Source organism: Callorhinchus milii, unplaced genomic scaffold, assembly GCF_018977255.1.
Source record: "Callorhinchus milii isolate IMCB2004 unplaced genomic scaffold, IMCB_Cmil_1.0 Scaffold9, whole genome shotgun sequence".
NCBI classification, from domain to species: Eukaryota; Metazoa; Chordata; class Chondrichthyes; order Chimaeriformes; family Callorhinchidae; genus Callorhinchus; species Callorhinchus milii.
In genome coordinates, this window is record NW_024704750.1 from 6820477 (window position 1) to 6838493 (window position 18017).

The 18017-nt window shown below is 35.3% G+C and overlaps 1 protein-coding gene across 2 annotated transcripts in view; it reads left to right on the forward strand.

The window, feature by feature from the left end:
• Positions 1-18016, forward strand: part of cep170ba (centrosomal protein 170Ba) — a 29593-nt gene extending 11577 nt beyond the window's left edge. The window contains exons 9-19 of one of the 2 annotated variants that reach the window (XM_007888235.2): positions 272-475; positions 1618-1741; positions 1855-3717; positions 6666-6894; positions 9683-9827; positions 11029-11067; positions 11183-11323; positions 12673-12761; positions 13326-13419; positions 14020-14071; positions 14642-18016. In XM_007888235.2, coding sequence (XP_007886426.2) covers positions 272-475; positions 1618-1741; positions 1855-3717; positions 6666-6894; positions 9683-9827; positions 11029-11067; positions 11183-11323; positions 12673-12761; positions 13326-13419; positions 14020-14071; positions 14642-14898 — 3237 coding nt within the window. In that variant the 3' untranslated portion in view covers positions 14899-18016. The remainder of the gene's footprint in view (positions 1-271; positions 476-1617; positions 1742-1854; positions 3718-6665; positions 6895-9682; positions 9828-11028; positions 11068-11182; positions 11324-12672; positions 12762-13325; positions 13420-14019; positions 14072-14641) is intronic. The other variant, XM_042338038.1, reaches the window with a different exon arrangement.
• The last annotated feature ends 1 nt before the right edge of the window (position 18017 follows it).

The window sequence follows — 18017 nt, forward strand, 5'->3', positions numbered from 1 at the left end:
TATATGTATTCAAAGTGTAAGCTTGACAAATATGTTGACACTAAAATGGGCATTAGAGAGAAAGAGTGTTTTAATTTTTAAAAATACATGTATATGTGAATGTCCTAACCTGGAAAGTTGCTCAAATTCAGTTGGAATAGATTGAGCAAGAAAATAAATATAAAGTAGTAAATAGCTCATTTAAATTGACGTTCTTAATAGCTGATCATGATCAATTAATTTGTTTGAAAAGATTGAGTATCCATTCAATCAATTTTATTTTTACATCTAGGTATTTGGTGTTTTTGAATCGTCAGACTATTCTGGAGTTAATTCCGAATCCTATAGACCTGTAATATGTGGTGCGAGTTCTCCTACACTGACACTGAGAGATCAGCACAATTTGTGTAACCAGAATAATGGCATTGCTTACCAACCAACGCCTTCATTGCAGCCTTATTCCACTACTATTGGTTGTCCAGACATTCCAGCACAGGTAACGAATAATAAAATAACTAAATATTTTTGCAATAATAAATCTAAAGAAATTATTGTATTTTTAATCCTAATAACTTTAACAGACAATGAAAATTTCAGAATGTTGTATTTAAAAATAAATTGTGTTAGTTGTGTTCAGTGAAAGAAAGCGTTTATAGCACCTTATGTTGAAACATCTCAGAACTTCACAGATAATTGCGTTTCGCCCACAAAATACAGTCAATCCACTTCACAATATATCCTGTGAAGCGCTTTGAGACATCTCAACAATGTGATAAGGCACTATATCAACAGCAAGGATTATTTTTATTATTGGTGCCAAGTGAAGTGACCTGTTTTGTGCCAACAAAGTGCCACAAACAAGAGGTGAATAGCCAATTGATCTGGAGGGCGGTTGGGCAGGACACTGGGAGAATCTCCTTTCTCTTATCAAGTAGTCTGATTGGATTGTTTTAACATCTCATTCAAAAGAGCACCTTTGACAATGCTGCGTTTTCTCATACCACAGTGGGAGTGTCAGCCTTGACCGGGCTTAATGTGAGGTTTGAATAATCCCCTGATCCAGCTACAAGAGGGCTTCTAATAGAGCCAGGCTGACACCTGCATTGATCATGTTCTATATTTGAGCTGGAGCTTGAGTCTCTTTTGATTTCCAAACAGTCTTAATGTTAATGGGAAAACCGTAATTAAGTGAGTAGCACAGCTGATACATAGATTCCCAACCAAATTGTCTGTTTCCAATCTTAGTGATTCAATTTAATTGGTCTCACTCATTCTATTTTCAGCATGCATCAAAACTGATTTTAAATTGCTTTTCTTTAAAATGAAAGTTAGTACTTGTTTGATTCTAGAATGTATCCTCAATTTATAATTACAGTATTCAATATTTTTGACCTATGTTGTTGATCTCAGAATCTTGTTTTCATTGTTTTAATTGTGCTAACAAGATAGCTTGTGAAAACTAAGTTGCTGATAGCATGCAAAATGTAAATTGCTAAGGAACTGCTGAAGTACATGGTGAATTAATTGATATGAGATAAAAATGGAGAAGTATTTTTTTCCTGAAACAAAAAAGGTACTGTTTGTAATAAACTTCAAGATGTATTTTTGTTTAATATCTTCTCTTACTTAAAACTGAAGATGCGTCCAGTAGGTCCTGTATCCCATGGAACACAAAAATGGGTATCTCGATGGGCAAGTCTTGCTGCCAGCTATAATGGGTCTGGGCCTATTGTTGGATCACATGATTTTCAACAATCAGCAAGTGAGTATTACGTCAGTGGTGTGTTAGATTTCATTACAGTACGCCAGTAAACAACTGTTTTTATCCTAGTCTTGCGTTACTCAAACTAATTGTTTCTTATTCTCAAAAAAAAGATAGTACTACAGTTAACATTGGAACCTCTATAAAAAATCTGGAAACACTGGATTCAGATGCAGCATCGTCAACAAGCCAATCGTCAAGAATACGGCGGACACTTCCACAACTGCCACCAAGTGAAAAGAACGATGGACCAAAGTTGAAAGATTTTCTTCAACAACGCTCTCCTCCCTGCAATGAACCACTAAAACGAGAAATGGAATTACATTATTTTTCACAAGATCATGAAAAGTTGCATATACATGAAGACAAAGATGTGGACCCTGACAGTTTGAGTGATGATAACCAATCAGAAGATGATTCACCTGTTTCCACACAGAAGGGCAAAAAACACAGAGTTTCAAGGGCCACTAAGCAATTGAATCAAGAGCAGGTGTGGAATGATATGAAGTCTGAGACTCAGAAGCGAGTGCCAGATGGAAGTACAACTAAAGAATCTGCAGCTCAGACTGACCTCCAACGTTTCCTGGAACCTGATGTGAAATCTAGTTCCTATAGCGGTACAAAAGAAAAACGTGAGTTGGAAAGCCCTTCAGGACAAACTTCAGAAACGAAAATGTTTTATGCAAGCTTTGAAAGAAAGCAACGCCGAGAATTTACCTCAAAATCAGCCATTAATTCCAGCTCTACAAGATGTTCAACTGTGGTCCCGGATACGAACCATGCTGTTACAAAAAAGGCAAATCTAAACTACCCCATTGGAAAAATGACCAAAGTAACCCATAGGAGCCCTTCACAAGAAAGAAAAATCACTTTTACAAAGAATTCACGTACACCCGTTGTGAGACAAGAGAGTTATACCAAAGATAAGTCGAGTATTGACGCAGGTTATAAAATTCCTAATATTTCAAGCCAGCCAACCGTTAAGGAACATGTAAGAAGCTCTATTGGTACAGATTGTAGTGACGACACTCACTTCATTTTGAAGGAAACAGAAGCTGCAATGGCAGCCTTAGAAGCTAAGTTGCATTCCCAGAGTCGTCACTTGAGTCAACCAGAAAGTAATGTTTGTGTACAAGGTGATTCATTGTCTGGAGAATCTGACAATGACACAGGGAGTTCTGTAAGTTTAGTTAGTAAAAATGGCACAAGCTCTGGGTGGAAACAGAAGAGTTTTAGTGGCATACGCAAAGAACAGTCATCTTCAGCTCCATCTGTTTCAGATCAGCATCAACAGCCAAATGCTCGTGAAAGATTGTCAGAAAAGCGTAAAGCCCAGCTTTCAGATGCAACAACCAAACCAAATTCAACCAGGCGCTTTCAACTGAAACGCAGTGCAGGATCCCATGGCTCAATGGACTTTACAGATGATGAGAGGTCATCTAGTCTTCCATATTTACCAGTTACTGATATAGGTTCTTCTGATCAAGAGCATGCTCAAGCCAGCTGTAAACCTTTTTTACGTAAAAAGCTTTCTCTGCGAACAAAAGAGGAATCCAACAAGGCAGCCAAATCAAGTATTCAAACAACATTAACTCGTTCAAATAGTCTTTCAACACCCAGACCGACTAGAGCATCACTGCTGCGTCGTGCTCGTCTTGGAGATGCATCAGATAACGAAGGTGCTGATGTAGAAATGTCTACCACAACTCCAAATTCAAAGCAGCCACCTGATAGTAAGAAGCTAACACGACTTGACTTACTGGCTTTGCCAAGGAAGCGAGCAGGTTCATTCTCAGTAAATAGTGACACAGAAAGTTCAGTTGTAAGAAGCAGTTTTAGTGGAAGAAGTGTTGATCTTACAACTATTAGTCGAAAGTTATCTACTGCTGATGCTAAAAAGACTTCTCGGAAAACTACTGGAAATGTAATGAAGCAGACATCAAGGGTCCGTTCTGCTAGTTCAAAATCAGCTACCAGTAAGTACAATTTAACAGAACATACACTAGTTAATTACTATAGGAAAATAATTAATGGAGGTGGAAGATTTAGATGTGTTCTGTGTTTACATTGTTCATTAGTTTGAGCAGCATAAATAGTCTTGAGTTGTTTTAATAGAAATGATGGCATTTTATCTTTTCACGCAGATATATATCAAAGTAACTGTTGTAGCACCAAGAGTTGCTATTTTGGTCTTAATTTGGATATATTGATTCTAATACTGCGGTTAAAATTAATGCGACTAACTGAAAGTACGTTGTTTTGCACGTTTCCTGTTTAAATTTAGATCATTGTGATATTCAGGGTCACTGTCTCCACTGGCAAGAGATCAGTGATTATAGGTAAATATACAATGTTAATATATTAATCATGGAAAAGGATGATGTAAAAATAAATGCCTAACTTAAATTCACTGCCAACTATTTATACTCACGTTCAGAATTAAGCCCTTGTTTAAAATTTTGCCGTTCATTTCGCATGACTACCACTTAGTGCCTCTTTTAACTGACACTAAGATTTGAAGTCAGGAATGTGCTGTGTAAAGGAACTACTGCTTTTCAGAGGGTTGGAACGAGAAGAAACTGCTCTGCTGTTAATGGCTATTAAACCTCTTGATATATTTCATCAATAGGGAAAGAAAAAGAACTTGCATTTTATCATGCCTTATCACACTGTAATGTCGCAAAGCACTTCACAAGTCATCGCTGCCAAGTGTAACAACTCTTTTTCTGTAGGCAAACAAGGTAACTTGTTTGCAGAAGCAAGGCCCCCCCAAACAAGCATAAGGTGAATGACTAATGTTTCTGTTGTTGACCACGAAAAATTGAGAAACTCCATCCTCTTTTTCAAGAGTGCCATGGGATTTAATGTCCACTTGATAAATAGGCAGATGTGACCTTAGTTTCTCTCTTCTGAAAGTCAATGTTGCAGTTCTCTTGTACAGCACCTGCATGTCACTGTACATTATAACAACAACAACAACAACAAGATTCCATTTATAAAGCGCCTTTCACGTCAGGAGGACATCCCAAGGCGCTGATTATAAACTGAAGTCCCAATGTGTGGCTTGACCCACGTCCTCTGACTCGGAAATGAGAGTGCTCCCAACTGAGGAAGCCAACATTTTAAACATATGAAGTATTTTAGGAATTAGATTATGGTGCACACCATGTGTACTTAAATGTTTTGAATCTGGAATTGTGAATATAATTGCACAAATCTGTAAATAACCTGTGTGTACTATATTTTAAACTTTAAATGTTTCTCTGCAAAAATGATTTTTGTAACTTTGTTTATACATTACAAAGAAGTATTAAGATGATGAATGTAACCATTACAGTGCCTTAATTTATGTGCGAAATTGCAAATGCTGTCAAAGGCTGAAGCTGCAAGTTTTAACAGCTCAGTCAAACACACAGGTCTATAGATAGTTTTTTTTTAATTGTGGTAATGAAGTTTATTTATCAAGAAGTGAAAGAATAGTCTTAACAGAATTTAGTCTGGATGTTATAATTGTATGCTTACCATTAAAAAGGTCAGATGCTTCTACAGGGGAAATAGTATATTTTTAAAAGATTACATCCCAAAAAATAATTTACAGGAAATTAGGTGAACAAGCATGAAGGAGATGTTTTAGGGTTGAGGCAAGGATCATCATAACTGTTAGGAATTGAACATCCTACAGGGAACAAGCTGGGTGTGTGTAATGAGCTATGTATTCTATCATAAGTGACTAATCGCCCATATGAATTTCAGATCTTTGATATGTGAATTGAGAGTTTCTTCATTCCTTTGGACTGGATAATAGTTGGTTCACAGCAATAAAGCAATGTTGAGGCTTTGCACAAGGTCATCTAATTGGATTCTCAGTTGTTTTTTTATTTAAGACGGAGGAAGTTAAAGGAGGGGTAATGCATTTTAAAGGAATGGACCAATTGAAATTTGCCTACAGAATACACAGTCATTCCACCTTACAATATATCCCGTGAAGTGCTTTGAAACGTCCTGTCATAAAAGGCATTATATCAAATGTAAGGGTTATTATTTTTAAAAATTTTGGATTCTCCTTTGATATGGTCTTGTCATTGGTATGCTTAACTCTTGTATACAATATTGACTTGCTAACTGACTTGTAATGGTGATACATAATAAACTAATAACGAGCAACATAATCCAGACTTGTACAATGAAGTCCAAAATTGACATTTTAACACTTACTTCGGTGAGTTTGTATGGTTCCTTTTCTGGAGTCTCTTGCTGTGGGCTATTTTTCAACTTGGCAGTTGAACATGCTGAGCTGTTTGTTCCTTCAACTAATGTACATTAAACTTTAATGGACTATCATAACCAGATTCCTACAGAATGGAGTTTTAAATGCTGATTGGATCAAGAACTACCTATTATTGTTAAATTTTCTCATGACAATTTTTCGACTGCTTTTGTGTATGTAGCTATTGGAAACATCAAGGTAACTTAAGTGGGAAGATGTACCTTGTGTACACACCAGACTTGCACTGCTGAGTAAATAAATTACAGCTTAACTTTATGGAGACTGGCTCAAAATAGTTAATACATATGCCCTTAATAAAAGGTCAGGTCATTGTTTTGTGGCCTCAGACTTCAAATTTTCAAACCAAGAATCCAGCTTTACTCACCTACATTGTTGAATGGTCAGCATAACCAATATTATGCACTTTAATTATAGTCAGTCATGGGTAGTGAAACAGAATCATAAATTTCAGAAAGATTCCAAGCTACTTCACACAATTTAAAGCAGTGCTGCCCCCTCTTTTCCAAATTTTCAAAATGATTTCCCTTTGTAGGAATCTTGCTCAATATACTTTTGTTTTAAATCTTGGGGTGTTCTACCTTTTGCTGTTCTTCTTTCACTATCTTGCTCTTTGTTTCAAACTAATTATTTTACAAGACTCGAGATGGCGACAACAAACTTCCGATTACACTTCTACTTCAGAGGAGGAGTACGGCTCCAGTCACACTTCTCCTAAACATCGCTTACATACTTCAACAGCCACACATGGCAGTAGAAGCCAGAGTTGCAATTCAGGAAGACAAAGGCAGAATACGAAAGAGATGGAGGATGATGAGGATGAAGATTCATATGAAAACTGGACTACACACAGTGCAGAGATTGCACGGTACTGTACATTTACATTTCAAGTGTTATCAAAGCACAGGTGCCAATTTGTAAAAAGGGCATTTTTCTCCCTGAAAAATCTCCTCTGTGAAATCATGGTCAATTTAAATATGCAAAGTTGAACAAAAACATTCCCAAAAGCTTAATATGTGTGAAAAATGTAGAGATTGCATTATGAAGATATACATGTCATCAATAAATTTCTAGATAACTAGAAGTTGCCATTTATGGTCAGCCCTACATTGAGTAGGATGTAACTTGATGTGCAGATTAACATGTTAAAGCTCGCTGTCTAGGTTCACAAATGTAAAGCAGGGCTTTTGTATGTGGTACCAGACAGCTGCTGGTGACTGTGCAACCATACCTTTGCATGATTCATCACTTCAAAAGAAGAAGGTTGCAGGAAGGATTTAATTATGAAAGAGAAGTAGTTTTTATGGAATGCTGTTGCCGGACAGTTGAAGCTATGTATATAGAGAAATTCTAATTTAGCTGTCAGCCACAGTTACCTTAAACATTAACTTGTTTGATGTGTATTGAAAATAGTAATCCTTTGAACATTCTTAAAATTAATTTTGAAAATTGTTCCATTAATTAGAATGTGTTATTCTTTAATTTGATGAGATGTTGATTTTTTTGTTGTTGTCGAAGAATATGCGGTAATGATTTTAAGACTAATTATTTCTGGACTTGGATGATCTTTATAAATCTTGGTTCATTTGAACACAGTATTATATTCCCTGCCTTATAATATGTCCCAAAGCTCCATCACTCCAGCATTCTTTATTAATGGTTTGGTTTATGAAAACCCTCCAAATCTATCAATTAGATTACTGACAAAAATGCATTTCCCATACATATTTCACAGTATTTATGTGTTTTTAAATTTTTAATTAAAATTACATTTGTGTTCTGTTGAATTTGTATGATAACTTGACAGACAGAATTCAAATAACCTGGCTAACAGAAAATTATTGGGATAATTTATTACTGTATGTGTAATAAACAAATTTGCATTTGCCACAGCATAAAATCACTTTTATCGCTAGCTGGCAGATTAGTGCAATCTGATGAAACTGAAAAGCATCAAGTTCAATAATTGACATCGATTTTAGACACTTAATTGAAAGAAGATGCTCGATTGTCTGCTGTTCCCAAAACTAACTGTAAACCTTTGCAAAAAGCAATGAGACAGACTGAGGTAGAATGGATGCTTTTTTTAAAAAAAGTTAATCGGTAGCAAACATCCATAACTGCTTCATGGCGAGGGCGCTGGTTTTCATATTTACTGTGAGATGTATTCACTTAAGCAATAACCCTAAGTTATTTTGTTCTAATTATTTGATTGAATGCCTTTCCACTTATTTATTTCCATTAGTTGGTCTTGATTTTCAGACCACTAATAGAAAAATGTAGATATTTAGTTTAAGCAGATACTATTGTGCCTATTTTGCAACTACCTTCCCTCTTCGACTAGGCTGTTTCTCTAATACAGTAATGGGGAGATCTGTCATTTTTCTGCTTGAAGCTCTCTTTCAGATGAGACATTAAAATAAGATCCTGTCTCCTGTTTTTCAAGTGGACATTAAAACATCCCATGCCACTACGATAGAGAGCTGATTATCTACATTGACTGGGCCTGACTCCGTTACGAATAAACATATGGGCAGAAAATTGGCCATTACGTTAAACACAAATATAAAATCTCTAGTTATTCCTGAACTGCACTCCTGTACCACACTGTGACAACCCTTATTTCTCTCTGTGTCTCTACCCCCCCCCCCCCCACCCCTCTCTGCTTTGCTTGTATCCCCTTCTCTCTCTCTTTCTCTCTCTGCTTCTGCCTGCCTGACAAATTTTACAATTGTTTATTTCTGACTTAGGAGTATATCAGTCTTCTGTTTATTGTACAATCTGAAATGATTTCAGCAGATTTACAGCTTCTCTTTCTCTTATTGTTGTCTCAAGCTCTTAATTTGTGGGAAATATTGAACATTGCATGCTGACGTCTTCAAGATTTAAATTGTAAATTGATATATTTATAAATTGCTGATATCTCGGCACAATTTCTGTTTTGCGTTACCAGTCATTGGTGAGCCCTGTATCCTCGTTGAGTTTCTTTGGGCTGTAACTCAGTTATACCATCTGGTGGCCAGAAAATGTTGTGCTAGTTTAAATTGGCTGCCTACTCTTGCTGGATGTCTCGATCTTGCTTAAGATGCATTTGTTTGCAAATATAGAAATAGATTGCGTACCAGATAAGCTGTTCATGAAAGACTATTGCATGCGTTTTTTTTAAACAAAAGTGAAATGTCACACTTTTTCTTTTATACTTGGCTGCTCCTCGTTGGAATAGTTTATCCAGTTTTAAACAGTCCAGTAGTAGTACCCTCTCTAGTTTCAGCATCTTTAAATACATTGAAATTATAGGTGATATATCAGCTATAAGAATTATCTAGGTTAATGTAGATAAACTCTTGATAATTAAAGTTCCTGCTGTTGTAGCTATAACAGTCATTCACAATTTCTAGTTCTGTTATAAATAGAACGATCTATAATCTTGCTTTTGATGTAGCATCTCAAAGCGCTTTAATTACCTAGTTCTGTTATCAGTACAAACGTAAATGTAACTCACTTGATGGTATTTTTCACTCAATAAATAATGCTTGCAAGCATGAGTTCAACAATTTTGGTTATTCAGAGGTTTAGAGTAGTGATAATTTTAAAATAGCAAAAATTGTCCAAGTGTTTAGTGTTTTAAACTGTTAATTATAAATACTGCATTTCAGACTCAGCCAAGATTTGGCCAAAGATTTGGCAATCCTGGCAAGGGAGATTCATGATGTTGCAGGAGATGGAGATTGTTTTAGTCCCTTAAGCCCTGCATTACCAAAATCCAGCACTCCCGGCTCTATGATTTCAGCCAGAGAAGAGGTAAGAGAGTACTTGCATGTTGTTGTGTTTCACAAAGGATATAGCGAGAGTTAAATCGAGTAATTTAGGCTGTTGAAGTTATCAAGTTTCTTTAAGGTGACAGGAATGTTATTGTTGCAGATGTTATAGGGTTTTAACCAGAAATATCAGGTTAAGTGACTTGGAAAGCATAATTCTCGAAACATATTTAAGAATTTGCCCTGGGTTTTGCTAACATTTTGCAAACATTTGTCAAGAATATACTTTGGTATCTTTCACTTTGCTTCAATTACAAAATTCTAAAAATGTAAATTAAATGTCTTGTGTGTGTCTGCCATTTTATAAGATAGTCAATATAAATTTATTTTTTAAAAGATGAGCATGTACAGATCTTTATTTTATTTCAGGAAAATGTATTGATACATTTGAGGGTACTTTATATAGCTTTTGATACTTATAATTGTATAAGGAATTTATAAATTTGAGAAATCATTTGTGTGACTTATTTAGAGTACATGATCATGTTCACCATATTGCAGTACATGCTCATGTTTGCCTTATCATAAAACATGCTCATACCTACCATATTTGTGGAGTCCTGTAGCTCAGTGGTTAGAGCACTCGCTTTGCAAGTGAGAGACCTGAGTTCAATTCCAGGCAGAGGGCGAAACCTTGGGCAAGTTTCCTTACTCCACACAGAGCCTAATAATAATCCCTCCAAAACCAAACACAATAACAAATTGGTCATTTTCAATCTACGACTGTTTGTGGGACATTGCTGTGCGCAATTGGCTGCCCCGTTCGCCCACAAATATACAGTCAATTCGCTTTACAGTGTGTTCTGTGAAGTGCTTTGGGAAATCCTCTCGACGTGAAAAGCGCTATATCAAATGCAAGGAGTATTATTATTATTATATTGGTTACTTTTCCCTTACTCAGTGCCTAACTCCATCACTGTGCAATGCTCAGATACTATCCTGTGTAAAGGGCACTATTTAAATGCAAGTTGTTGCAACACTTGTTCGTACTTTTTTGACTTATTTATTTTACAGTTGAGATTTTTCTAGACTGTGAATCAAATAGTTTCTATCAGAATCTTCACTAAGATTCAGACAATTGGGTGCTTTTCTCCAATTGTTGAACTTTGTTCTGGTAGATGTATAAGCATTTGATTTTAATGTTTCATTTTAATATTTCATTTTAACTTATTTTCTAAACCCAGATATCAACATCATCTTCACGGAAGTCCCATCCATCGCAGGTGCCTTGTTTAGTTTTCATTTGCTTTACTTTAATTTATATACGTTTCACATTAAGTTTAACCATGTTATGTTTTAAATTCCAAGATTTTAAATGCAGCTTACACATTTTTTCAGTTGGTGCAGCACATTCCTGAAGCAAGTCTGAACTTCCAAAAGGTTCCCCCAGAATCTTCAGGAATTAAGAAAGATTTGGATCAAAATCTGAATGATAACAAAGATCCAGATTCAAAACGAAGAACGTGGACCAGAGAAGAGGTTGTCTGTTTCTTTTTTTATATTTTAATGATATCAATTCCCACTTCTGAAAATGGGCCCATCATCTTATCTTGGATGCTGTGGTTGTAGACTAGTTTTTCAAGGCATTTACCCTGTGATGGTGCTGATGATGTTCTAATTATATCCTACGTGAAATCATTTATCACTTCACTACTCCTGAGTACTGCATTCAACAATAGTATATCTATCCAATGTTTATTTCAGCAAAAGGATGGTAAAGAAACAGAATCATTGTTCAGATCTCAGAATGCTACATTGGGAAGTGCCTTTATACATTTAGGCTGTTGGGAGCCTAAATCTTTTTTTTTAATTGTAGGAGGATTTCTGTTTGTTCACAAATGTCAATAGTTTTAAGAAATGCTATGTTTTTTGTGTGTCTTCAATATTTTTATTGAGGACCTAGGTAATTTATTTAATCCTTTCACTTAATAAAACAGAAGTTGCATTATAAGTAAACTTGACAATATATCAACAATAACCTTTTTCTTTGATGGTAGTTAGGATTTTGAAATAGACTTTATATGCTGTGGTTGTAGACTTTATCATTAAATACTGGGTGGGTGTTTTTTCACAAAAAAAAGGCTCATCTGTAAGAATTTAATTATTTTTTTAAAAAATTGTTTAAACAAAACTTGATAAATCGTTGCACCTGATACGTTTTAGACAAATATCATATCTGAGGATTATTAAATAGCATATTGTAAGCCATCATTGATTTGGATGGGATGTCTGAATTTGTACAGGAGTGTTAAGTAATCACACCAACAAATTGACAAGTGTATGCACCAAGCCTAGGTTGTGGAAGCTCTTAACATAGGGGAGAGAGTTGTGCCTGAGTGGTTATTGGCACCTTCAGTAGCAGAGAATATAGACAGCAGCTTTGGATTGTTGTGTTCCTGCCCTCCTGATCAAGTATTTTCTAAATGTGCAAAAAAGTTGTACTGGGGTAAATAAAGTTTCAAAAAGCTTTAAAGCACTGAAGTTGAGTATTAGAAGCCTGTTTTGTAGCTAACACATTCCTAAATCCTTGTAAAGTGTTATCATTTGGATTTTTTTCAAAAATGTGTTGCTTTTTAAACATGTGCAGCACATTTTTCTATGAAAATTTTTCTTTGACCTTTCTAATTTAGTTGTAGCTTTTAGGAAAAATCAAAAGCTTGTCATGTTTTTAAGGTGTTCATTTTGAATATTTAAAACTCTTTTCTGCTCACCAAACTGAAACTAACCTATTTCTGATTAGTATGATTTTATTTTCTCCTTCAAGAATACGCATTTTACTTGATTTAGTTTAGCAGGTGACTGTGTACTGAGCATGTGTCACATTTCAGGTTATACTGGATAATTTGATGTGGAACTCAGTCTCCCAGCTATCACAGTATATAAGAGAAAATATGGAGCAAACTGCAGCAAAAATAAAGTGAGTAAATTTATTGAAATTAAATCATGTAAGATTGGGATAGATGATTCTCTGCAGGGTAATTAGAAACAGAATCATTATTCAGAGAAATCATAAAACACAGTTTTTCATTGCTTTTTGTATGGTGACATCTTGAGCCTCTGATTTTTTTTAGTCATCTGATGCTTCAAGAGAGGCAAGCCTATCTAAGATACCTAATGTGTCAACTTACTATTTTAACATATTATACTTTATATGTTTATTTTTGATAGGCTAATTTAATACTAAATTGTAGATAATTGTGTGAATATTGATTCTCAAACATCCAAGCTAATAATAATAATCCTTGCATTTGATATAGCGTTTTCACGTGGGAAGGACGTCCCAAAGCGCTTCACAGAACACACTGTAAAGTGAATTGACTGTATTTTTTGTGGGCGAACGCGGCAGCCAATTGCGCACAGCAATGTCCCACAAACAGTCGCAGATTGAAAATGACCAATTTATTATTGTTTTGGGTTTTGGAGGGATTATTAATACTGGCTTTTGAACACCATATCTTTAAAATTTGTTATTGAATTTTAGGATTCTGTTTCAAAACAAGGAAAGGAACTGGGAAGAAATTGAGGCCAAAATCAATTCTGAAAATGAAGTGCCAATTCTCAAAACATCAAATAAGGTATTGTTGCTAATCTGTAGTTCCTAAAACAGGCGCTTAATTAATGTTGCTTGTGTTGACTGTTCTACTCCACTTATTCAGTTCAGTTTCATTTCCTCATTTTGCATTTGAAAGAATTTGTGTGCTCCATTAAAATAGATAAACCAATAGTGATTAAATGAAAACTTGCTCCCTAAGTCCCAAAAGGAATTAAGATATGGTAATTGGTCAGTTCTATTTTTTGAGTGGGGGAGAAGGGGAATTCGAATTAATATAGGAGTATTGGCAAAATTTAGCAAGTGTTTTCAGAGGAGGTTATGAAAGCTATAACCATTATTTTAAAATAATTATTCCCATGCTTAGATTATGAAAACACTCGTCTTAGGTGGAATGCATTTGTAATAACCTATTCAAATCCAGTTTCTGTATCTGTACCTTCAATTGGTATTGTGGTTTAAGATTGTTAACCAAACTTAAAAATATTTATTAATGACCTTTCCTCAGCAGTAGCTTAAACATACTGATCTTTAAATGTTCCGTTCATAGTTCAAAAAGTTATTAATTATTAACTTGGTCTTTTCTGATGTTGTAAATGTATTAACTTGGTCTTTTCTGTTGCAGGAAATATCCTCCATCTTTAAGGACTTGAGAAGAGTTCAGAAGCAATTGGAAGGTTAGTAAGATTAAATTATCTCACTTAATGTAACTTGTGCATTTTTTAAAAAAAAAATTCTCCTGATTATCAATTTAATTTCTTTCCCATTTTCTCCCATCCCCTACAATACTCAGTGTGCTTGAGTTCTGATCCATATTTGTAGACGGCTTTCTAGTACCTTGTCTAATTTGCCGGTCCATTGGAGACTCAACAATCAGTTCCAGCAGGCTGTTCTACTGTTAAAATAACAAACCAAGCCCAAGTTTGTTCTGGTCTGGAGTTACTTCATAGTATTCGGAAACAGGAATGCTGTCTCCCTAACCCATACTAAATATAGAATCTCCATCCACTGCCATTGCTGACTACAGCTAACTCAGTGCAGGCTCGGATTTGAGCTTCTTGGGCTTCTTACCCTCAGGCAAGGCCTTGACCAGCTTGGCAATGGTGAGAAGTCCTCTTGATTGTTCGAACAGCTATTTTATAGCCGGTCACTCTTGCACACTGGCATGTGGTGTATGCTAATCATGTGACTGATGACACTTTTTATTAGTAGCACAGAGATACTAACTAACCTCTGTTGTTTCACAGTAATCGATACAATCATAGATCCAGATGGATCATTGGATGCTTTGACTGGAAATCAAATCTCATCGAGTTCTGCTGCAGCCATGAACATGAAAGAAAGGACTGCTTATTCTGTGGAATCATCAAAGGATTTGCCAAAATCAACAACACCATTATTGAAGGAGCATGTACGCACCACCACTAAACCACCTCAGATATCTTCAGATGCAGACAGCATTGAGTCCGATTCTGAATGCAACACTCAATATACCATGGTTTAATCAAATGTGTAAGACATAGGCACTATGCTCTGAATGAGTGGTATGTTTTATTTTTGTTTTTGCTATTATTTGATCAGTGTTTTGTCAATTTCTGTATGGGTGGTTGTGAAACGCTTCATAGAATAATGTTGTAAGTGATATATTGCACAAAAAGTACTTATTGAAAAGGTGGAATATAGGGATAATATTGTCTTTTTAGTTAGGCTTCACAACGCAAGGAGCAGCACATGTTCTGCAGAGAGGCCAGATAGAATCAAACTAGAGTTCTGCAGGGTATTTCAGTTCCACACAGGCTATGCCATTTAAATACTGTATGCCATTATCATGCACTGAAGAAGAAAATTAATTGCACAGGTTGTACCTCTGCATGCCAGGTTTCAGCACAAATGAGCAACAGTTGAGCAATGACTGCATATTCTCCATTCTCATTTTATGCCATCTTCTGACATAACAATGTTATGCCATATGTTATCTAACGTTAATTAGATCAATGTGCTTGTTTAATATTAAATCTAATGGAAGGGATAAAATTAATCATTTGCTTCCTCCTATCACGTTGCTTAATTTAGCTGTTTGGAGTTGCTGTGTGTTCTTTTGTTATAACTATAGCATGTGCACGTAGGCATTGTAACTCACTTATGCTGGAAGAGACTAATTTAAAAAAAAGAAACGACACATTTAAATACACAAGTAAACACATTTCCACATAACTATCAACTTTTAGTATAATTCATAACATCTGGAAAGGTTGGCCACTCAGTTTTATATGACAACAAAGCAGACGCATTCAAACCAGAAAATGTAGTGCACAAATGCTATGTCAATTATTGAAATGTCAAGCCTGAAGTAGCAGAGTCAATATGGAAATTGTGTTTCTTTGAAGCTTTTCCTGTTTCCACTGAGCTGTATGCCACCTCCTTCAAAGTGTAGCTAGCACAGTTTGGTCAACAAACTTCTCTGTAGCTTCTACTGGTACTAAAATCTGTATTGACTGACCGGGGGTGGGCTGTATGGGACAGGATTGTCCTCTGACCAACTTCTTTGACTGACTTAATGCTTCTTCTAGCACCTCAGGCAAAAATCTATGAAATTCTCCTTTTGGGAGGCCAGGGCATGCGAGTGACATTTGAAACAGTGCTTCGAGTGATGATATCTGGATAATTCCACGTGAAACTATACTCTAGCTGTAGAGTTGCCAGATGATTCTAAGTGTTGCACTTTGAGAAATAACAAAGATTAATAATCTTTGAAATATTTCTGTAACAAAATTCTAACTTTTAACTTGGCAAAAATGGTTACTTATGCTCAACACTAATTGCTAAACCTGCCCAAAATCTATTTTCTGAATTGGATGAATACAAATTATAATGTAGTCGGCATTCATTGTTGCGTTAAAAAAAAAGTTGAATTATGCATCAAACTTTGATTTCTATTCAGGGGTAAGACCTAAAAGGATTATAAGTTTCTTTGCAAACCTCTTAGGATCTTCGTCGTGATGGACTGGACTGTTAATATTGTGTAAAACCTCAATGAATAAGTTCTGTGAAAGTTGGAATCTTTAAATCTTGTACATTCCAATAGTTATTAGTATGATGATACACTTCAGAACTGTTTCACGGCCTTTGATCTGGCAAATGTTATTCAGCACTTCAGCAAATCTATTCATCATAATAACTGAGACAAAGATCAGATTATTTTCTCTTGCACTTCTACCTGTTGAAATCACAATAGATCTGCCTCCGTGATCAATTGATGAACTAAGCTTTCTTAGTTGGTTTAAACAAAATAAACTGTCTTCATGCAGCAGTTTCCAGAACTACGTAGTAGCTGAATAAGTGAAAAAGAGTATCAGCAGTACACAAGGCAAAATGTGACCAACTATTTGCCTGTGACCTATATGATTAGTTTAGCAATTTCCTATATGTGCCCTGTATGTACGTTTGTATGCTAGCTATTGCTTAAGACCTTGTATGTGACACTGATTCAGTTATAAATGTGGCTATCATCCTCAGTCCAGCATCTCAGAAGGGTACAACAACCATGCATATTACACAAGTCTCACATATATATATACAATATTTGTGTTGTGTGTACTATATGGTCCTGTGAAGCAAGAATGTACTAAATCATTGGGTCGTTATGTGGTCGTTATTGCCTTTTTTCTGTTTAATTTCTGTTTAACGTCTATTCAAGTTATAGTTTAAATTGTAAATAATGCAGTGCACATTTACTTTTCATCCGTGGATCCCTTTTTGGTTTTACGTGCAGCAGTAACTATTTATGTTTTCCTAATTAAACACCGATCGAGACAGTTGCTTTGAAGAAGGTAATGATGTTACAGCTGAAGGATACAACACTAACTTCTAAAACTTAATATCCATTGCAAAAAGAACACAATGTGATTTATGTTAAAGGTTTACATTTTTAAGAGGACCTTTCTATTATTTTTTAATAGCTGTCAAATTACAATTATGCCAATATTACAATTATGCCAAGAAATGTGAAAGATTTTAAATGGAGAGAAAAATATCTTAAATTCTCAATTTAAAATTGGGTACATTAAATACTTCCTCTAGAAGTTAAAACGTCACTTAAAAGTCTTGGAATCCATGCAGGAAGAATGGTTATTTGCATCATTATAATGTCCTATCTGTCTGTGTAGGAATAGAATGTTCTGAACTGAATTGTCTTAGCACTTGTTGCTAATGTGCTGCTACTGTTTTGTGGTTCATTTTATTGTTTTGCATGTAACGAAACCAACTTTAATTACACAAGAGAATTGCAACTGTACAGCTTTCATTTCCAAGATGGATCGTGTAATTTCTTTTTTGGTACTATACTTGTATATCTATGTGCTCTTCAGCTTTCACTGGATGGTATATTTGACTTTTTGCACACTGTTGTATAAAGCTGAATATTTTCAGCGTTCTTCCATTATTTTGGCCAATTGCCATGGTGTAATTTATTTTGTTGCCTTACATTAAATGACATTGTATGTAAATTTTGTTAGGATGAAAGAATTTCTGATTTTAAATTGTTTTGCATATCAGAATAATTTTGAATTGCTATTTAATTTTTGCCATGGAACTTGATTATAATAAACCATTCTTCATAGCCAT